The sequence below is a fragment of the Canis lupus genome, chromosome 6, assembly GCF_011100685.1.
Source record: "Canis lupus familiaris isolate Mischka breed German Shepherd chromosome 6, alternate assembly UU_Cfam_GSD_1.0, whole genome shotgun sequence".
In the NCBI taxonomy this organism is placed as follows: domain Eukaryota; kingdom Metazoa; phylum Chordata; class Mammalia; order Carnivora; family Canidae; genus Canis; species Canis lupus.
The window spans coordinates 16,121,844-16,143,080 of record NC_049227.1 but is presented as its reverse complement, the minus strand read 5'-3'; the positions used below and the strand labels follow the sequence as shown (position 1 = coordinate 16,143,080).

The following is a 21,237-nucleotide window of genomic DNA, read 5'->3' as shown; positions in this document are numbered from 1 at the left end:
CGTAGAGGGCGTCGGGCGGCCGCCGGGACGGAAGCCGAGAGGCGCTGCCGACCGCGCCTGCGACAGCGTCAGCCCTGCGCGGAGCGCCGGCCCGATGGCGGCGGCGGCGATGGCCGAGCAGGAGAGCGCTCGGAACGGCGCCCGGAACCGAGGCGGTGTCCAGCGCGTGGAGGGCAAGCTGCGCGCCAGCGTCGAGAAGGGCGACTACTACGAGGCGCACCAAATGTACCGGACCCTCTTCTTCAGGTAGCCGCGGCGCCGCGGCCGCCGCCTTCCAGGGCTTTCCGCCGAGCCCGGCGCCCCGCCCCCGGCCGCCTCCCATTGGCCGCCCCGCGCCGCCCCGGGCCTCCATTGGCCCGCGCCGCTGTCTGTCGCCGCGGCGGTGGGAGCAGGCGGGCGGCGGGGAGGCGGAGGACCCGGGACGCCGGGCGGGCCCCCACCCTGGCTCCGACCCTGGCCCCGGCGTCCCTTCCCCGGCCTTCCCTGCCCGGCCCCCGGCCCGGTGGTGCCCATCCGCGGCCTCGCCCGGACCGAGCCCCGGGGTCTACGGCCCCGAGCACCTCGCTCGTGCGGGGGAAACGTGCTCCTGCCCCGCGGTGGAGCAGCCGTGCCTGCGAGCGCCGCCCACACCTACGCGGCCAAGGGCTCCGGGGAAGCGGCCCGCCCCGGGGGCAGGGGGCGCGGGGGGCTCCGGGGGCGCAGCGAGTGCCCGGGGTTGGGGTGCAGGAGGCTTTGGAGGCGCAGCGAGGACTGGGGGCTGGGGCGCGGTGAGCCCCGGGGGCTGGGGCCGGAGTGAGTCTTGGGGGCTGGGACGCAGGGGGCGCGGGACTCCGTGCAGGTGCAGGAGGACTAGCGCCACGCGGGCTGAAATAAAGGGCGTTTCTCCGTGCGGCCCTGGCGCATCGGCAGGTGTATGGCCTGTGGTGACCCTCGTGTGGGCTGCGCGGTAGCTGTGGCTAGGTTGGGACATGGTGCCGCTGTGACCTGAGTCGCGATGTGTGTGGGACGGTCTGATCCCTCTCGGCCCCGGGGGTCGGTGTGGGTGGGCCCCAACCACAGGTGCAGGGGTTCAGTCAGTTAGCTGGCCTTTTCTCTCCAAGCCGTAGTGGTAGGGTACTGATGGGCCACCGGGCTGGGCCTGTTCATCTTTCAGGCCTAGACTTTCCTGTTATGCATCAGCGACAAGTTGGATGGGAGGCTCTGGGACTCTGCGGTTCTGTCCAGGGCATGCTCGAGCTCCAGGGCTTGGAGGACGGGGTAGGAGTGAACAAAGCTGGCCACAGGCCTCCCTGGTCTGGCATCTTCACCAGCCCGAGGTGCGTGCATCTGAGGGGGAGCTTTCCCAGTGCTCCAGATTGGCCCAGGAGCTTGCTGTTCTTGGGATTGCTATGTAGATGTTCACCCCGGTGATTAATCAGCAAAACTGGATCTTCCCAAAAATAAACAGTGTTTCTTGTTCAGAGACAGTTCTGCTGTGTGGGATCAGCTCTCTGGCCAAAGTGTGTTTGGGGGTGGTGATGGAAGGCAGGCTCCCCGCCAGCCCGGCCTTGATGTGGCTTGGAATTCACCTGTCCTCTGTGACCTGTGACCAGCCTTGGCCTCCCCTGTGGTGCATCTGGGGTACACCTACACCTCTTGGGAGTTGGGACCGTAAATCATTTGCCATTGGCCACACGGGGCACGAAGTTAATGGTCGCATTCATGGCCATCCATAAGGCCCATCTGAACTAGCCTCCAGTTGTCCTTGACTCCCAGGGTACCATCCCCATAGACCTGGGACTCCAGCCTCACTGAGACCCTCCTGGGTGTGCGGCTCTGAACAAGTCTGATTTACTGGGTCACCCCAGGTTCTTGGTTTTATATGTTTATATCGAAGTGTTTACAGGAAACGTGCAGTTTGAAGAGTTTTGGTGCGTATGCTCTCATGAAACCGCTGCCAGTCAAGTTAATGGAGAACATCCATCACCACAAAGGTTCTGTTCTCTCTCTCAGAATCTCTCTGATACCCCTTGGCCCCATGCAGCCACTGCTCTCTGTGGCCCCATGAGTTAATTTGCATTTTCTAGAATATAATGTAAGTGGAATCATATCCTTTTTTTTGTATGTTTTGAAAACTCAGAATGATTATTTGGAGATTTACCCATGTGTGAAGCATTAACTCATTTCTGTTGCCAAGTGGTGTTCTGTAGTGTTGGTGGACCACAGTTTGTGACCCGTTCACCTGTTGGCTATGTTTACCGCATTGCTGGATTTTTTTTTTAAGATTTTATTTATTTTACATATAAAAAAAGGTTTTATTTATTTTAAAGATCTTATTTATTTACTTGATAGAGCACAAGCAGGGGGAAGAGCAGGTGGAGACAGAGAGAGAAGCAGGCTCCCCACTGAGCAGGGAGCTCAACACGGGGCTTGATCCCAGGACCCCAGAATCATGACCTGAGCTGAAGGCAGATGTTTCACTGAACGGAAACCCCCCCAGGCGCCTCCAAATTGCCCTGATTTTATTGTCGTATTTCACAGCCGTTGAAGGAGAAGGGGACATGGAATGGGGTAGTCCAGTGGGTTGGACTTGGTCGGTGTGCATGCCTCAGGTGTGGGTAGCAGTTGAGTCCCAGCGGCTAGCTGGAGGCTCTGGCCCATCGATGGTACTGATGCCAGTGGGTGGCCGCCCAGTGTCTTCAGACCTCCCTCCGCCAAGATGAGAAGGGAGTCCGTTTTCTAGGCCTGTTGGGTTACTGGTGCTCTGTCATCCTCCATCCCCTTTCTGGCTTCCATGGCTGTTTTGTGGGATGGCCAGAGGGCCTCTTGGCCCATGCCACCACCATCACCCCCTGGGGATGCCTCTGCAGCAGCCTGCCTCCCCTCAGGGCCTTTCTGAGGCTTGTGTGATTTTGTCTCTTAAATCAAATGAAAATTTTTAAAAGAAAAACTTAAGCGGGCACGTGGGTGGTTCCATGGCTTAAGCATCTGCCTTCGGTTCAGGTCGTGATCCTAGGGTCCTGGGATGGAGCCTCATGGGGAGTCTTCAGCCCTCTCCCTCTGACCCCCTCCGCAGTCAGTTGTTAGCTGGGAGATGGCAGCAGCACACACCCACCAGGTGTGCTGACGCTCCATGTGTGGGTGCAGACATCAGAGCTGTGTGCGTGGGCCCTGGCTGGAGGGCTCTTGCTCCTCCTGCTCTCAGCCCCCCTCCCAGGCCTTGGACCCAGACACTAAATCCCTTCCCATACCCTGACTTCTGCAGAAAGAAGCACGTTCATTTTTCAGGGTTGCCTTTCACTATTTTTTTTTTTTTTTTTCTGACTTTCCTCAAACCGCAACAGGTGATTTCACCTGGAGGGGACAGGTGCTGGAAATGGCACATCATCCCATCCCCCTTGGGCCCCTAGCCCCAGGAAGGGAGTTACGTCGGGTGCTTGAAAGCAGGCCCTGTTATCCCAGGGATTTGCTGTCACCTGCTTCTTAGCAATTGCTTTCATCAGGTGTTCTGAGAGTTGGTCTCTTGCTCTGTGTCAGATGAGCCTGGGGTTTGGTCACTTCTTAAGTAAGCAGCTCGCTGGCAAGATGGTCACTTAGGATAAGTGTGTATGTGTCCACGCAGATGGCAGCATGAGGGGGTGTGCCTCTGAATACTTGTCTTTCCAGAATAGCCAGTGGCAGTGCTGGCCCCAGGTCGTGTGCTGGATGGCTCCCAGCAGGATGAGACTGGGATGAGTTGGGTTGGTGTGGGAGTAGTTTGTGTGAGCGTGCGAAAGAGAGAGAGACGCAGCTCACAACAGTGCTGCTGCAGAAACTGCAGGCCCTGTGGGTACCCTCCCGGCTGGCGGAGGTTTTCTTTCCTGGGGTGTGGGGTTTCCCTGCATGTGACAGGGGTGGGGAGGGTGTGTGGTTGTGGAACCTTTTTGAGGAAAAGCCTGTTCCTGTAGTTAATTGAACGGCCAGGCTACTCATATTCCCACCTGACCTGTTGCTCCGGGGAGCTGCAGGCACGCTCCCAGGTGTGCATGTTCGGTGTTTGCCTGTCTTGGTAGCACCTCAGTGCTGCTGCTATAGTATTATTCTTTAGTTTTTGTGTCTTGACCAGGAGGCACAGACTGATTGGTTCTATTTTTTTTCTGATGATCATGAAGTTAAACTTCCAGCCAGTGAATCCAGTGTCAGCTTTGGAGAGCCGCTTCCTGCTGACTTTCTCTCAGGCCCAGCTGGTGTGTTGCAGGCGGATCATCATCCCGTTGTTTGTGTTTAGTTACTTGTCAGGCTCTGGCTGCTCTGTGCTTCTGTGTCTGCAGCTCAGGAAACTGAGAAATGTGTTCAGAGTGGGAAAGGGTAGGAAAGGGTGGAAGGGCCCTCCATTAGTGGTGCGGGGGCAGGAGCCGGAAAGCAGAGACTGTTGATGCAGTCATCACAGTGAGTGCTGTGTGTCCGTCCCCCCTGAGTCTCCATCCAGGAGCTCCCACTGTCCCAGCCTCTGAGCACTGCTTTGACCCCTGGTTCTTTGATGGGCCCCAGTGTGCCACTCTATCCCTTATGCACCTCCTTCCACCCAGGCACGGCCTATGCTGGAAGGTGGAAGTCACCCAGGCTTTCTCTGGGTCCTTCTGCTGAAACCCTTGAGCTGCTCCAGGCACGTTTGGGCACAGACAGCATCCCTGCCAGCGCTGCTGTCAGATGTGGGACATGGGTCTGCTGGTCCCCAGAGGCCCAAGTTGCTGACAGCCGGGGCCCAAGGGCACCCCAACGTGGAGCCTGGACAGACTCAGAGCAGGCAGGGTACTGACCACTGGGTGAGGTGGTGGGCCTCAGGAAACAGACCAGAGCTCCACTCCATCTTTGGAAGGAGGCCTGTATCCCTTCAAGTGTGTGTACGGGATTGTTTGCTTTGTAAAGCTTTCATGTTTACTCATTTTAGCTTGAGCATTTAATCTCCAAACTATAGCCATTGGGTCGGGTGAATGTAATGAAGAGAGTGTGTTGGAGGATGTCTGGAGGATGTCTGCACTGAAGCATCTGCCTCACTGGACCTAACTGGGGCTCTGCTCCTTTTCTCTCTCTTACAGATACATGTCACAGAGCAAGCACACAGAGGCACGGGAGCTCATGTGCTCAGGGGCGCTGCTGTTCTTCAGCCACGGCCAAGTACGCAGCGGGCTTGTCCCTTTCTCTGTTTGGGGCCTGCGGGTTGGAAGAGAACTATCCATGGAGAGGCGTGGTGGAGAACCGTGGACTGTTCTTGGTGCTGTCCACGGCTGGGCGAGTGTCCTCATTGTCGTGGGGTGCTACCTGAGGGTGCACTGCATGTCAGCTGGGGTCTCCATCCTTCAGGATGCACTGCCACATGAGCTCTGGGCTCAAAGGAGTCTCCTTAGCTTTGCACCACCATGCATTTCTAGCTGGAGACCGGAGCAGCCACCCAACTTTGCCGTGTCTTCTGAGAACCAGCCAGAGCTCTGTTTTTGTGATCCTAACTCACTTCCATGTTTTGTAGCAAAACAGTGCTGCGGACTTGTCCATGCTGGTCTTAGAGTCACTGGAGAAGGCCGAAGTCGAGGTGGCCGATGAGCTGTTGGGTGAGGCTTTCTTACTATGCATGAGGTACCTTCACACATGGAGTAGTGATACCCCTAAACACACGCTCTGGTTGTGTCCCAGACACCTGGCTGCCCAGCTTGCCCTGTGTGGTAAATGTCCAATGGGGGAAGTCCTTCTTAGGAGCTGCCTGGCTGGAAGGATGGAGGAGGGACTTGCTCCTGGCCTCTCTACTCCGGCATGTTACCTCCCTACCTGCCCAGGCCTTCCTCCTCTGTAGGCCAGCTCCCTGCTATAGCCCACACCTCCACTCAGCTCCTTGACAAAGGAGTGTGTGGCTGTTGGCTCTGCAGCTGAGAGGTCGGTTGAGGGTCCCTGGGACCTGGCGGGCAGGAGGGGTACATGCACGAGGACACCACAGCATGCCAATTCCCAGGTTTTGAAGTGAAGTAACTTTTATTTTAGTGAATTTTTGTAAGATGCAGCATACAGAGAGCTGAGAAGTACTGTTTCTTTGGGTAAGAATCTGTGTTTGTGTTGTTTTAGAAAATCTGGCTAAATTGTTCAGTTTGATGGATCCAAATTCTCCAGAGCGGGTGGCTTTTGTGTCTCGAGCCCTGAAGTGGTCCAGTGGAGGATCTGGGAAACTGGGTCACCCTCGGCTCCACCAACTGCTGGCCCTCACCCTGTGGAAAGGTAGGCCCAGTACCCCCATGCACAGAGCATCTCTTGGTGGTAGGCGCTGGCGGCCCCAGGAACAGCTATCCCTATTTATGCTCCCCTTTGGCTTTTGTGTTGAACTCATGGGCCACAAGTAATGAGGGAAGATTCTGCTTTCCGTGGGGCGGCCTTGGCCATCCCTGTCCCCCAACCAGTTTCCTTTCTGGGACGTCCTCCCCAGACTGGTTCTCTGAGGGCACTGTGCTCTGTATTTTCTTCCTCAGAAGCTAAGATAGATGTGAAGAAGTATTTGTGGGGACTATTCAGTCTACGAAGGGGTTCCTGGCAGTTTCTGGGTGCGCTTCACACCCGGAGCTCTGAGTCTGCTGCTCAGGCACAGGAAAAGGCATTTGGTTGGGTGCCCTGGAACAGCATTTGTTCAGAAGATTCTAAGAGCACTGTGCAGGAAGCTCATTCACACTGTGTCAGCCGTCCCGGGGGTCCACCTGTGTGCTCTGGTGTTAGCGGCTGCCCACTGGGTTGGGGGCAGGCGAAAGGGAGGTGATGTTTGGCAGGTGCCTTGGTGGGAGCAGAGGGGCAGCCTCCTTTGCTTGAAGGTGACCTTCTGCCAGTAACTTCTGTGACAGCAAGCTCCTCCTGGAAACAGCCTCATTCCAGCAAGTGGCATGGTGGTCAGACAGATCATAGGAGGTGGTCAGTCTCCTCCATAGCCCATGGGCCCAGGACACCTTCCTGCTTTGCTTCTTGTGCAGTGGCACGCACACGTGTGGTGGGCGCTTGCCACGAACCCAGCTGGGAAGCCTGCTGTGTGAGCATATGTGGCCTCCTCCCATCTCCCCTGTGGGCCATGGCGCTCACTCCGCCGTGTGCCCCCCCACCCCGTGACCCACGAGGCAGGAGGCTCCTCCATCCCCCTCCACACTGACATGCCACCCCTACCCTCACCCTGTAAGATGAAATGAATTCACAGGCCAGACTGTTGAGGACGTTTCTTGGAGGGTAGAATTCCTTCCACACTCCTACTCAAGGAGGAAGGAGGACGTGGGGCCTGAGAGAGCAGCTGGCACCTCTGGGCCAAGGCGAGTGTGGGCTCCCTCCCCTGCTGGCGCACATTCCTCCATACCTGGGCCACCCCAGCCTTCACAGCTAGCGTGGTGCCTGTGTACTTTCTGTCTATCCCACCCTAAGGATGCTGGGGTGTCCAGCTCTCACTGCCGTTGCCAGGAAACCTCTCGGCAGGAAGCCATCTGTGCTGACCAGCCTGGTGGGGGGCAGGTGGGGAGCCCCAAAGGCCCCTGCCCTAGACTCTTGCCTCATCTTCCCCGGGCAGCCGGATCTGCAGTCAGGAGCGCCTATGGCAAACCCGTGTTGCCAGCGAGCATTTATTTAGCACTCCTTTGGCCCAGTCTGTATTTGTGGAGTGTGTGGGGAGATGCCAGGCAGAAAGTGGAACATGACCCTGTGTCCCTGGCTGAGAAGCAAAACTTATGCTTCAGCAGTCCTTCAGAGGCTTCACTGGTTAAGAGCCAGTTACAGGGCATGTATGTCTAATAGTATGATTTTAAAATTCAAAATATAGCAATTACACATAGTGCTTGAGGCACAAATCCCGAGTGAGAGAAGCACAGACTCCATGTCCTGTCCTCCCCCAGAATGTCCACGGCTCGTGTCCACATTGTTGTAGCGCCCAAGGACAGGCCCACAACCAGGCTTCCCTCTGGGGTGGTGGAGTGGGAGCTCCAGGCAGGTGCGTCTGATGAGGCGGAGCCACCTGCTGCCGTGTTGGTTTGCTCTCCACAGCTTGCATCCACATGGCACGTTTGCTGTGTGGTATTCCATCATTCAGGCATACTTCATTCTGCTGCACTTCACATATACCGCATCTTTTACAAATGGAGGGTTTGTGGCTACTCTGCCTTGAGCAAGTTTATTGTCACCCATGTTTCCAACAGCACTTGCTCGCTTGGTGTCTCTGGCACAGTCAGTAATTCTAGTGATCATTGTAGGCTTTTTCATTATAATTTATTACAATGATCTGTGATTGGGATCCTTGATATTTTAAGTTTTGGGGTGCCAGGAACTGTGTTCCTAGAAGAGGGTGAATTTCATCAGTAAATGTTTGTGTGCTGACTGCTGTACCGACCAGCCGGTCCTATGACTCCCCCTTTCTTTGAGTCTCCCTATTCCCTGAGAGCCAGCAGTATTGAAATTGGGCTGGTTCATGACCCTACAGTGGCCTCTTCATGTTCCAGTGAAAAAAAGAGTCATGTGTCTCCCATTTTAAATAACAAGCTACAGATGGTTAAGCTCAATGAGGATGGCTTGTCCAAAGCTGTGGTAGGCTGAAAGCCAGGCCTCTGCACCAAACAGCCAAGTAGTGAACGAAGGCTAAGGTAGGTGAGGAGGCTGCAGAAAGAGGGAGAAGCAGCAGAGGCTGGTTCATGAGGTTTCAGGAAGGAAGCCTTCTCTGTAACCCTCTAGGTGCATGATAAGCAAGTGACCCAGAAGATCTAGCTGAGATCATTACTGAAGGTGGCTGCACTCAACAGCAGATTTCAGCGTAGATGAAACAGTCTGATATTAGAAGATGCTGTCTAGGACTTTCAGGACTTTTGTACCTAGAGAGAAGTCAGTGCTTGTTTTCAGTGGACAAGCTGACTCTCTTGTCAGGGGCTAATACAGCTGGTAACTTTAAGTTGAAGCCAATGCTCATCTAGCATGCTGAAAATCTTAGGGCCCTTAAGCATTATGCTAAATCTACTCTCCCTGTCCTCTGTAAATCCAGCAACAAAGCCTGGATGACCGTGTATTTACTTACACCATGGTTTACTAAACGTTTTAAGCCTGCTCTTGAGACCTGCTGAGGAAAAAAAGCTTCCTATCAAGATATGACTACTCACTGACACTGCGCCTGGTCAAACAAGAGCTCTGATGGAGATGGGCAACAAGATAAATGTTTTCATGCCTGACACAATATCCATTCTGCAGCGCATGGATCAAGAAGTCGTTTCAACCTTCAAGTGTTATTATTTAACAAATACATTTCACAAGGCTATTGCTGCCACAGACAGGGAGTCCTCTGATGGTTCTGTGAAAGGCCCATTGAAAACTTTCGGAAAGGATTCATCATTGTAAATGCCCCTAAGAACACCAACACCCTTGATTCATAGGAAGAGGTCAAAATATCTGTAGTGACTAGAGTTTGTTAGAAGTTGACTCCAGCCCTCATGCATGACTTCAGGGGGTTCAAGACCCTGTGGAGGAAGTCACTGCAGATGTGATGGAAATGGCAAGAGAACTAGAATCAGAAGAGCGTGAAGGTGGGACTGAACTACTACCATCTCACACTTTAATGGACGAGGATATGCGTCTTATGGATGAAGTGGTTTCTTGAGATGGAATCCACACTTGGTGAAGATGCTGTGACAAATCACATAAACTGAGCTGATAAAACAGAAGCAGGGTTTGAGAGGACACCCAGTCTGAAAGAAGTTCTCCTGTTGGTACAAGGTTATCACATGCTATAGAGAAATCCCTCGTGAAAGGAAGAGTCCTTCAGTGCAGCAGACATCATTTTAAAGAACTTGCCACGACCACCACAGCCTGCAGCACAACCACCTTGATTGGTCAGCAGCCACCATCGTCAAGGCACGACCCTCCACCAGCAAATAGAGAAGAAGTCCCCAAAAGCTCAGGTGGTGATTACCATTTCTTAGCACCTGGTGTTCAGACCGTGCTCTTGCACACTTATCAGACTTTAGTGTCAGCATAGCTTTTATGTGTACTGGGAAGCCGGAAAGTTTGATTTACTTTGTTGCAGAACTTGCTTTGTTGTGGTGGTCTGGACCTGAGCCCACAGTTGGCCCAAGATGCTCCTGCAAGGGTACCAGTCCAGTTCTTGGAGGGAGCTGTGTGCTTAGACAGAATGTGGGTGTAGTTTTGCCTAATTTTTCTTCTATGATACTCTAAAACCAAAAGGTTATTTTGAGGGGTCCAAGGGAGTGAGGAGAGGCAAAACAGCACAGGTACACAAAGAAATGTGGAATCAGAATTATTCTGAGGTCCTAAAGGCAGTGTGCTGGGCACTGAGAGCTGGTGCCGAGGTCTGGAGGGCAGCTGTGCCCAGGCAGGAGCAGGTGTTCCCAGTAGAAGGTGTCAGGCAGCTAAGGCACGGGGCCTCAGCCTTGGACATGCATGGGAACCAGGTGGCTTGTGAGCAGGACAGGGGCGTGGGCCAGTCTGCTCCAGGAGACAAGCCCGGGTGTGGGGAGGTAGTCTGGGTCTCTGCCTCGGCCCACCTGCTACTCTGGGTGTCCTGTGCTTGGTTGGTTGCTGAGCACGCCTTTGTAGCTCTGGCAGCCAGAAATGGAGGGGTGGGGTGTTGAATCCGCAGTGTGCGGGGTAGCAGATTTTTGGGTGATGAGTGGGGAGAGTAGGTTTACAGCCTGAGTCATTTACTGATGTTGGGAAGATTGGGATTTTTGTCGTTTTTTTTTTTAAACAAACGCTTACAAACAGTTGAGCATTGGAGGAGCCTGTCCCCTGCTGTGCTGTTAGCACTAAAGTCTCATGCCTTGCTGAAAGGTGTAGCCACAGGGAACAGGGTGACAGGCCCCTGAGATGAGCATGTCACTGAGTTACCTGTTGGGGCACAGGTTCCAGTTTGGGGCCCAAGATTCCATATTACTGACTAGCTCCCAGGTGACCCCATGTTGAGGGGGACCCCCTGGTCTCCTCTGGGGCCACCGTGGGGATGAGACGTGTTCCTGCTGCACGCAGGACCTATCCCTCCTCACAGGGACTTTCATCCAGAAGGTCTTCTTCCCCTGCCTAGGGGGAGCTCTGCCTTTTCGGGGGGGATGGACCGTGAACATGGTGATTGAATCTGTGGACGTGGAACATGCCTTGGAGGAGGCAGGAGGGCTGGCCAGCCAAGGGCTCAGCACATGCGTGTCAGGAGGGCGGGGGCCATGAGGCTCTTGAGAGAACAGGTGGCCTGACCTGGTCCTAGCTGCCACACGAGATTCAGGGCATTTGCGTGTGGAGGTCAGTGTGCCTTGCATCTCATTTCATCAGAAGCATATGGAACTACCGCCATGTGAGTCCGAGGGTCCCCTGTGGGCCATTCCTCGTGGGTCTGCTCACATGAGCACAGACTCAGGGACCCTGAGCACCGGGGCAGAGCAGTTCAGCTAGAAGCCCGCCCTCCCCCACTGTGTGTGTTTGCCCCATGCGTGGACCAGGTATGCAGAGTGAAGGCAGGTGAATGCGAGCAGGGGACCGCACGCTGACCTGTCTCTCTTCGTCGGTGCCCCCCCTTCCCTCTGTAGAGCAGAACTATTGTGAGTCCCGGTACCACTTCCTGCACTCCGCGGATGGCGAAGGCTGCGCCCACATGCTGGTGGAGTACTCGACCTCCAGAGGCTTCCGCAGCGAGGTGGACATGTTCGTGGCCCAGGCGGTGCTACAGTAGGTACCCACGTTTACTCGGTCACATCTGGGCTGGCACAGCTGCCCGGGGCTCCATCTCTTGTGCCTGCGCAGACCTGTCAGGGACACTGCACGCTATCCCCTTGACTCCCCTGGGCTGACTGGTGAGACCTCAGTCAGGCAGCAGGGAAGTGAGTGTTCTGAACGAGCGTTCCGCCCAGCTTCTGTTTTCTCACATTGCCTTTTCCCTGTTTTTGGCTTTTTTAATATCAGGCCACTATTTTTTGTAGGGCACATGTATTTGATAAACTTGACGGGTGTCTTGGAATGAGGAGTGTGCGTGCTTTTGCAGCTTTCCTGAGGCTGCTTCTACCTTCCCAGACATCTCGTGTGTCTGAAGGGTTCGTGCGAGGGTGGTGATGCCCCAGCGCCACCCCCTGCTGCAGCCCGAGCCTGTCCTCCTCCCCTCAGGCCTCCTCGCTTCCTCCTCCTCCTTGAGGACCAGGGTGGTGCTGGCACCCTCAGCACAGGAGGGAGGGTTTGCAGTAAGCACTCCAGTGGGCCCACACCACCCGCCTGAGCTCAAGACGTCTCAAGTGTGCTCTAACTGAAGAAACACTTGGATTTGGTGGCCAGGGATTGAGATAGGGAGCATCTTACGAGTTTAAAGAGGTTGGGGTCACAGAATGCTTGCTGTACTTGACAGCACCTCAGAGTTTCCACGTCCGCCACACAGTGACATGTTGCTGGTGTCTGCTACCGTAAAATGGAGACATTTCTCAGACCCCAGAGCTCCCTGCCCCTGGCCATGTGGCATATGGTGCAGAGTCCCTGGAGTCCACCAAACACCTTCTCGTAGGTCCCTCCCTATACTGTCACAAGTTGGAGGCCTCCTCATGGTGAAATCCCACTGTGGGGATGTCGTCCCACCCAGCACAGTGTCTGGGGGCACCCTCGGCCTCATTCCCAGGGGTCCCTGGGCTGACTGCTCACGCAGACGGGCCTGATGGGTGCAAACAGGCTGTAGTCCCAAGAACTCCCTGCAGTGTCGTAGCTCTGGACCTTGGACATGGTCACCTTCCCCAGTTTAATCTCTTCATCTGTAAATTGTGGGAATCATGAGGTGCCCTGCTCACCGGGGGCAGCTCATCTGAGCATCAAGCCTGGTCCGGCAACTCCTCAGGCCACCAGAGCTGCGGGATCATGCGGGCAGGTGGCCCGGGGGCTGTCAGACAGCTTTCTGCACCCTTGGAGGCACCCTGTGTCCAGCGAGCATGTGAGCTTCTGTAGAAGTGCTGCCATTTCCTCCTTCAGCATCCCTCTTACTAGGATATGACTTCCAGGTTTCTCTGTTTAAAAAACAAAAGCAGTGCGTCAGTGGTGTTCACAACATACACGCAGAAACACCCGTCCATTGAGAACGGCCCTCCATTCGTGCAGCCCCTGCTCAACTTCATCTGGTTTCTGCTGTTGGCTGTAGACGGGTGAGTCTTCCCTGCGTGTGCAGGGGGTGTGCACGGGCGCTTTTCTTGTTCTGTGATTTTCACTTGGAAAGAGTTGTGTGCCCCATTGTCTTGTTTCAGAGGCAAACTGACGGTGTTCACAGTGTTGTGTGAGCAGTACCAGCCGTCCCTCCGGCGGGACCCAATGTACAATGAGGTGAGTGGTGGGTGGGGCTGGGCAGCCGCTGGAGAGGAGACGTCCCCAGTCCCTGTGTGGCCCTCAGGGACAGGACAGGACCTGAGATGAGGGTGGGGGGAGGTCTTGTGCATCCAGCATGTTCCAGCCCCACAGTAACCCCATGCCCCTGCCTCCTCCAGTACCTCGACAGGATAGGGCAGCTGTTCTTCGGTGTGCCACCCAAGCAGACGTCGTCCTACGGGGGCTTGCTAGGTAAGATGGGAGCAGGGGGCACCCACTGGGAGGGCACACAGTGGGCCTGGCTGTGTGACACCCGGCCCGCACTGGGTCTCTCCCCTGGCACTGCCGGGCATGCTCATGCTGCTTTTTGGGGGCCCCACATCTCGGGCCAGCCAAACCCAGCCTAGAGGCTCTGTCATTCCTAGGGCTCCCTCTCCGTTGGCCACAGAATCAAGGCAGATTGCTTTTTTATTCTGGTAAAACATGCATGTCTTAAAATTTGCTGTTTAACCATTTCTCAGTGTCCACTTGTGGGGCACCGAGTACATTCCCACTGCTGGGCTGCCTTCTCCTTATCCGGCTCCAGAATGTTCTGTCCCCGTGACACACTGACCCCTGCCCTCTCCCCCAGCCCTGCCATCTACTTTCTTTGTGAGTCTTAAGACACCGGGACCTCGTGTGCATAGGGTCCCCACGTGTGTCCTGCGTCTGGCTTGTGTCACTCAGCCTCACGTCCTTAGGGTGCATCCCTGTGGTGGCAGGTGTCCTTCTTTCTGAGGCTGAACAGTGACCTATTGTGTGGACGGATCCCACTGTGTTACCCATCTTTCCATGATGGACTCTATAATGCTGCTGTGAACACGGGGGGTGTATATCTGAGCCCCTGCATCCAGTGCTTTGGGTGATACACCCTGGGATTGCTGGGTCACATCGAAACTGTTTAATTTTTGAGATGCTGCCAGACTGCCTTTCCCAGCTGTGTGCAGGGCTCCAGTTTCTCCATGTCCTCGCCCACACTCACTTTGTCTAGGACTCCGTTGTGGGTGTCTCACTGTGGCTCTGACCCACGTCGCCCTGATGATTAGTGATGTCATTTCTTGTGCTTATGAGCCATTTGTGTGTCTGTGTGTCCATTCAAGTCATGTTTTAAGTCAGGTTGGTGAGTTCTCTATACTAGGTGTCGATCCCTTATCGTATATAAAATTCTGAAATATTTTTTCTCATTCTGTGGATTGCCATTTGTTTTAAAGACTGTTTTCTAAAAGTAGTTTCAGCGGGGCCCTGGGTGGCTCAGTCTGACCCTTGGTTTAAGCGTCCAACTCTTGGTTTTAGCTCAGGTCATGAGATTGAACCCCATATTGGGCTGCATGCTCAACACGGAGCCTGCTTGGGATTCTTCTCCCTGCGCCTCCTGCTCACATTTGTATGTGCACGTGCGCTCTCTCGCTCTCTTTCTTAACTAAGTCTTTAAATAAGTAAAAGCAATTTTAGCTTCATAGTGAGATAAAGAGGAAGTTATGCCCTCACAGCAGTTACAGGCACCCTGGTCAGAGCGGTAATTTTGTTAAAATTGATAACCCTACATGGACACAGCACCTGAAGTTTATGGTTTATGTTGGGGGTCACTTTTGATACTGTACGTTTATAGGTTTAGACACATGGCCACCACTAGAGAGTCCTGCAGCGTGGTTTCTGTCCTAAAAATCCTGTGCTCAGCCTGCTCACGCCCTCCACACTCCTCTGCCTTTTCTCTCTGTGGGTATTGCCTTCTGATGCATAGAATTTTAAGTTTTCATGAAGTCCAGTTTATCTGTTTCTTCTCCATTGCTCTTGCCTTTAGTGTCCCATCCATAAAGTCATCGTCTGGTTCGGTGCTGGGAAGCTTTGGCCCAGTGTCGTCTTTTAAGAGTTGCACTGTTTTAGGGTTTACCTTTAGGTCTTTGATCCATTTAGTAGAGGGGTTTTGTACATGGTGTGAGGTAGGGGTCCAGTGTCCTGGCATTGTTTGCTGAAGATACCATCCTCTCCCCGCTGCGTGGTCTCATGACCTTGTCAGACACTGTTTGACTCCTATGCATGTGGGCTTGTATCTGGGCTCTGTCTTCTGTTCTGTGGGCCTGTGGCTGTTTGTGGACGCCACACTGCTGTTACTACTCTGTAATAAGTTTTGAAATCAGGAAATGCGAGCCCTCCAGTTTTGTTCTTTTACCAGATCATTTTGGCTGTTTGAGTCCATTGCAGTTCCATATAAATTTAAGGATGAGTTTTTCTTCTCTTGCAAACAAACCATTGGAATTTTGACAGGGACTGCATTGACCCTGTAGATGGCGTTGGGTGGCATTGGTCTTAGCAGCAAGTCCAGTCCTCTAATCTGTGGACACGGGAAGTACTTCCATTTATTTATGACTTTATAATTTCCTTTTCAGATTGTTCATTGTTGACATAGAAAAACACAGCTGATTTTTGTGTGCTGACTTTGTATCCTGCTGCATTGCTGAATTCACTTATTCTAACAGCTCTTTCATGGAGTCTTTAGGGTTTTCTGCATATGAGACCATCTCGCATGCAAACAGACCATTTTACTTCTTCCTTTCCACTGTAGATGCCTCTTCCTTCATTCTCATGCCTGATTGCTTTGGCCAGAGTTTCCAGTACTAGGTGCACTGGAGGTGGTGAGAGGAGGCACCGTCCCCTTGTTCCTACTCACCACTGAGGATTACATTTGCCGTAAGGTTTTCAGAGACGGCGGTGATTGTGTGGAGGCGGTTCCTCCTGTTTCTGGTTTGTTGAGTGCTTTTATGGGAGCGTTGGGTGTAGTCAAATGCTCTTCCTGCATCAGCTGAGATAGACGATTGTGCGGGCTTCCCCTGGTTCTGCTGACGTGGTGCGTCACTCTGGCAGGTGTTCACAGGGAGCCCTCTGTGCACTCCACAGACGAAGCCCCTTGTTGTGGTGCATCGTCCTTCACATGCTGCCGAGCCCTGTTCTCCAGTTGCCTGCTGAAGGTGTTGGCATCGTGTTCACAGGGGATGCTGGTCTGTGGCTTTCTCGTAGTATCTTTGGGGTTATGCTGGCCCCATAGGATGAGTTGGGAGGTGCTCCCTCCTCAGTTCTCTTGCAAAGCTTGAAGAGGATTGGTGTTGGTTATTAAATGTGGAGTAGAATTCACCAGTAAAGCCATCAGGGCCAAGGCTTTTCTTGGGAATTTCCAATGTCTGATCCCATCTCCTTCCTCGTTCATAGGCCCCTTCAGATGGTCCATGTCTTCGTGATTTAGTCTCAGTGGGCGTTAGAGGCCAGGTTTGTGACCCTGTGCATCAAGGCCAGGCCTCTGCCCCTCGTCTGCCTGGATGGCGACATGGTGTGGCCTTCCGTGGGGTCTCATACAAACTTCTTGCCTCCACCAGGTCCGCAGCCAGTGTAGTCCTCTCATCTGAAAGTGGCTTTTCTGAGCTTGAGTGTGGTGTTACTTTTGAGCAGGTACATCCTATTTCACGGAGTTTGTAGTTCACCCGTATGCACCTAAACCTGTCCAGCCGTTTAGAGGTCTCGCAGGGCCAGGCAGCATGTGGCTTCCTTCCTCAGCCTCCTTCTGGAAGTGGCGTTGCAGATACATAGATGGCTGTTCCACGTAAGGGGTCTGCGTCCCCCCACACTGACTGCACCGTGTTCTGGCTGGACCTGAGGTGGCCCCAGGTGATAGGCTCAGGTGGGGGGGGCTTGTCCCACAAAGGTCGGTGACACTGCTCCCACCCCACTGCCTGAACCCATGTGGCTCCCCCGTCGTGGGCCCTGCAGGGTTGGGCCAGGGTGTTTGTGTTCTCTGGGCCAAAGTGCACTCTGTGGAAAGGTCCTCTGAGATCATTGTAAAAGTTGTTGGTAATTGGACTTTCTTCTTGTAAACTGCGGGTCAGGATTGGTCTAGTGAAGGCGTCCCCACCATGTGTCCCCACACTCCTGCCACATCCCGGGCCTGGATGGGGCTGCGGGCATCCGAAGCCAAGGTGGTGCTTGCGTGTCTCAGCTTGCAGTCCTGCCCTCGCCCCACACCATGGGGTGTCCTGGCACCTCATGTTCCTTCATTTCCCACCAGAACTTCAGACTCGCCCCTTCTAGCATCCGGGCTGCTCGTGGCTTGTTCATTGGACCTGAGTTCATACGCCTGGATCTGTCCAGAGAACATTGTTCACATTTCCATTTGTTTTCATGATGGTTTGATTTCAGGGGACTTTCTGACCTCCCGAATTTATACTGAATCATTGTTCTTCGAATAAAAATAGATAAGCAAAGTGTCAATGGTGGCAGCTCCTATGGGCAACAGTGGTCACCATTTCTGCGTGTGGCCTTTGAAACTTGCATCCTGACCTCTTTCTGGACGCTTGTAGGAGTGTGCACCTGTATGACATACATGCTTGTGTCCGCTCAACAGTGACCTCCCCAGGGCTGTCCCAGGTGCTGTGCTGTGTCCCCCGATGGGCACTTGGGGTCTCTCCCCAGCTGTCAGGTCCTTGCAGACATGCCGAGTGTTCCCAGAGACTTGTGGTGGGGGGTTTGCTCAACCTATTAAAGCCCTGGAACACGGCGCCACGGAAAGTGGGATTCCCCAGGCAGGGAGGTGCTGACAGTGTGCAGCTGCTGTGCCCCTGATGGCACCTGCGTTTGCTTCCAGGGAACCTTCTGAGCAGCCTCATGGGTGCCTCGGAGCAGGAGGGCGAGGACAGTCAGGACGACAGCAGCCCCATTGAGCTCGACTGACCCCGTCCACCTGGCCTGCATGAAGACGCCCCGACCCCGGGCCCTCACACTCGGGGCTCCCATTGTGAGGCGGTGGTAGCCGCGTCAGCATTTGCGCGCCGGCTCGGGGCCGCGCGGCGTGCTGTGGCCGTGCTGGCTGGGCTGCACGCGCATCTTCAGACTGCCCCACAATAAAGCACAGGCCTTGCCGCGCTACCACCCTCTCCCTGTCCTTTGTGTCTGGTTTGCTTTGGGAGGCGACCTGGCGTCCGGTGCAGGCCCATAGGCCTGACCCCGTCATGGTTGGTGTGGGGGGTGGCTGCTGTCCAGCCGCCCCTTGTGGACATCCTGTGGTGGCCTGGCCACCAGTGTCCCGGAGAGCATCTGGGCGGCTGCTCTGTGCCGCACCCCGAGGCCACGGCCATTTGGAACGGGTCTCACAAAGGGATCAGGAGTCCTTTCCACGTTTCGTAATGCAGTATTTATTTTCTTCGGGTGATTGATTCCTTTGACCTGGAGTTGTAGGTTTTCACCAATTAACCAGTCCAGGAGCGAGCAGACCTGCCCTTTCTCACTGACGCTATACCAGATGCTCCCAGAGCAATGACAAGAGGGGAAACACTTTATTTTTTCACAATTAAAATAAGAGTTGTAGATTAATACACAGTGATCATGCATGGGAAGGAGTGAGATACACACTTTTATTGACTGTAAATGGAATTTAAAGGAAGGTTTGTGTTACTTGTTGAGTTTAAATAAATCCTTTATACTGGGCTTTGCAGCGCTCGTCCTTTCTGAGTGAGCTCCTGGGTCCGGTGGGCGGGAGCGGGTGCCGAGGCCAGTGGTGGCCGAGTCTGTGCAGACCGTGCCCACAGTGGGTGCTGTGAACAGCCACACACGGCCAGTGTCGGGACAGTCTCGTGATCTGCATGTAACTACACAGCGGTGGCTTATTTGCATGTGAGAAACCAAATCCAGTGGGTTCCTGCACTGTGGCAGGTTCTGCACCCAGGCCATGGGGTGGGGGAAGGAGAGTGCTGAGCCCCCCCACAAACTGCCCAGAGAACCTCTCAGGAGAGGGTAGTGTTGGAGGGAGTCCCTGCAAGGGGCAGGCCCTGGGGCGACGGACAGCCGGCTTGTGCTGTGATGCTTGTTCTGAAACCACAGAATGCGTCCAGCGCAGTCAGCGGGAGGGAAGTTGGAACAAAACGCAGGTTTTTATGTGTGATTTTGCCCAAACTCTGTAGATGAACACAGACCACATACCCATGCACACCTGGTGTCCCGCCCCACTCCTTTAGTAGTGGTAGTGGCGTCTGTCCTGACCCTCAGCATGTGGACACCTCCCTCCCGGGGGGACAACTCTGAGGCCGTGCACCCGACCCCGCTTTCCCTGTGAGCCCTGCCGCGTTTCATGCAGTTGTGAATGGTGCTGTCACTTTCTGGAACCACAGCATCCCTTTGTAGCCGGGCGGGCGTGTGTTCCCCACGTCTCCACTGCAGAGCACAAGGGAGACGGACCCCAGAAGCACAAGCAGCCCGCCACGCCGAGGTGTGTGAGGTAAGCACAGTAACCACCCTTGCTGAGCCGTGAGCTTCCACCGTAGAGAAATTCTTCCGCCAGTGCTAAAATGTTTCTTTTTAAAATGTTAGTGTCTTGGGCACAGCACCCTTGTGTCTGGGTAGAGAGGGTCTAGAAAACCAATCCCCGAGAACTTGTGACTAGGGCTGCTCCCCACGGGGACCGGTGCTCCAGGGGGACCTTCAGGTTCCACCCAGAATGAGACCTCCTGCCTCTGAGGCTTGAATTTACTTGACTAGAAGAGGGTAAGACAGACCAGCGATTGTGGGTGGTAGTGTCTGTCTTGGCTGGGGAGGAGGCACCTGCTTGGAGGGGGTGGGGCCTCAAGGACTTGGGCTGGGGCCCTGGGTGACCCCGTGACAGTCCTCACACCCCCGGCCCAGCTGTCAGCCTTTGCTTGGCAGAGTCAGGGCTGAGATGGGGGTGATGGGGAGCTCGTGTTCCTCTCTTGACTTGCAGCTGCCCCGCCCCAGTCCAGGTTTACATGAGTCTGAGCAGGGGAGCCCTGTGCTCAGGTATAGCAGGGAGTCGGGTACCCTTCTCCTAGGGGTGTCCCCACTTCCTGGCATATCTCTGAGGCCAGCAGCTAGGTCCTCCTGGGGACCCAGAGCCCCCACCCCAGCCTGTGACATACACAAGAGGCCCCTCACTTCAGGATAGGACCTGCCTTGGGGACACCTTCCTGGTCTTCCCAAGGACCAATCTAGGGCTGCCTTAGGGGATGGGAAGGGGGCTGGGGGGCCACCCAGATCACCCGGCAGGTACCCCCCATCTAAACACACTGTTCCCCCCCAACCCCCCAAGGGTGGACAGAGCCAGGGGCACCTGGGGAGGAGGCTCAGTGGCTGTAAGTACTGGCTGGCCAGCAGCATGCTGGGTCCTGTGGGGGCCACTCTGGGCTTCTATCTTCCAAGGGCTCGGTGGCCACAAGGTCAGGCCAGTGGAGCGGGGCAGCAGACAGGAGCTGACCCTCCATTCTCCCTCCCGATCCAGGCACGTGGGGCCCAGCCGGCAGGCAGTCCTGAGGCCATGGCACGTGGGAGCCACAGCTCAAGGGGTACCTCTGAGCCCAGGACCCTCATGCACGTGCCAGGTCAGCTGCTAGCACCCATGCTAGCACCCAGGACCCCACGACTGACACACAGCAGGTGCTCAATAAATACTTGTTGAAGGGGACTTGGAGGAGGGGAGGCATGCAGGCCGCCCGCTGTCCCCATAGCCCGGCCTCCCACTCGGGCAGGGTCCCGCTCAGGTGGGCAGGTGGCAGGGGAGTCGGTGAGGGGCTGCCGGGCTGCCCGGAGCCAGGCCCGGGCCTCAGGAAGGGTGATCCAGTGGGCAAGGAGGGGGCGGGGACGGCAGCACGGTGGGGTCAGAGGCCGGTGGCCTGCAGCGAGTGTCCCGAGAAACAGGTCCTAGTGGCTAAAGCTCAGGCCCCACCTGGCCGTGTGTGGGGCTGCCCCTTAGCGCAGGGCCCGGACGCCGGTTCCTCCATCTGCCGGCCCTCCAGGCTGGCCGCTGCCTCCTCGATGGACACTTCCAGCGAGTCCGGCTCCCTCGGGCCTCCAGAACCACCTCTTGTTAGGGTTTATGCTTGAAGTGGGCTTCCACTGGAAAAGAACAGCATCCAGGCGTGTCACAGCCAC

The 21,237-nt window shown here is 55.1% G+C and overlaps 2 protein-coding genes across 6 annotated transcripts in view; one reads left to right on the top strand and one right to left on the bottom strand.

Annotated features, from left to right (window-relative positions):
- The first annotated feature begins 34 nt into the window (after positions 1–34).
- On the top strand, positions 35–18,786 carry GET4 (guided entry of tail-anchored proteins factor 4). Of its 4 annotated transcripts, none has more exons than XM_038539697.1 (10): positions 708–767; positions 1,154–1,316; positions 5,058–5,136; positions 5,486–5,567; positions 6,073–6,222; positions 11,538–11,676; positions 12,981–13,121; positions 13,221–13,296; positions 13,458–13,530; positions 17,948–18,786. In XM_038539697.1, exons 2-10 carry the CDS (start codon positions 1,171–1,173, stop codon positions 18,031–18,033), a joined length of 972 nt encoding a protein of 323 aa, XP_038395625.1. In that variant the 5' UTR covers positions 708–767; positions 1,154–1,170; the 3' UTR covers positions 18,034–18,786. The 4 variants fall into 4 exon arrangements, with proteins under 4 accessions (XP_038395624.1, XP_038395625.1, XP_038395623.1 ...); XM_038539694.1 differs by lacking the exons at positions 708–767; positions 1,154–1,316 and adding exons at positions 1,934–1,973; positions 4,548–4,770; XM_038539696.1 differs by lacking the exons at positions 708–767; positions 1,154–1,316 and adding an exon at positions 35–246.
- The window catches only part of ADAP1 (ArfGAP with dual PH domains 1), a 54,331-nt gene continuing 51,710 nt past the window's right edge, over positions 18,617–21,237 (bottom strand). For both annotated transcript variants that reach the window (XM_038539698.1, XM_038539699.1), the window contains exon 11: positions 18,617–21,201. In XM_038539698.1, the coding sequence (XP_038395626.1) occupies positions 21,173–21,201 (29 nt within the window). In that variant the 3' untranslated portion in view covers positions 18,617–21,172. The remainder of the gene's footprint in view (positions 21,202–21,237) is intronic.

What these genes read in the sequence shown, in the direction of transcription:
- GET4 (XM_038539694.1), top strand. Translation starts at nt 1,949, where the DNA reads ATGGAGAACATCCATCACCACAAAG. An exon ending in ACAGACTCAGAGCAGGCAGG is followed by an intron (nt 4,771 to 5,057) that starts GTACTGACCACT and finishes TCTCTCTTACAG; the next exon opens with ATACATGTCACAGAGCAAGC. An exon ending in TGTTCTTCAGCCACGGCCAA is followed by an intron (nt 5,137 to 5,485) that starts GTACGCAGCGGG and finishes CATGTTTTGTAG; the next exon opens with CAAAACAGTGCTGCGGACTT.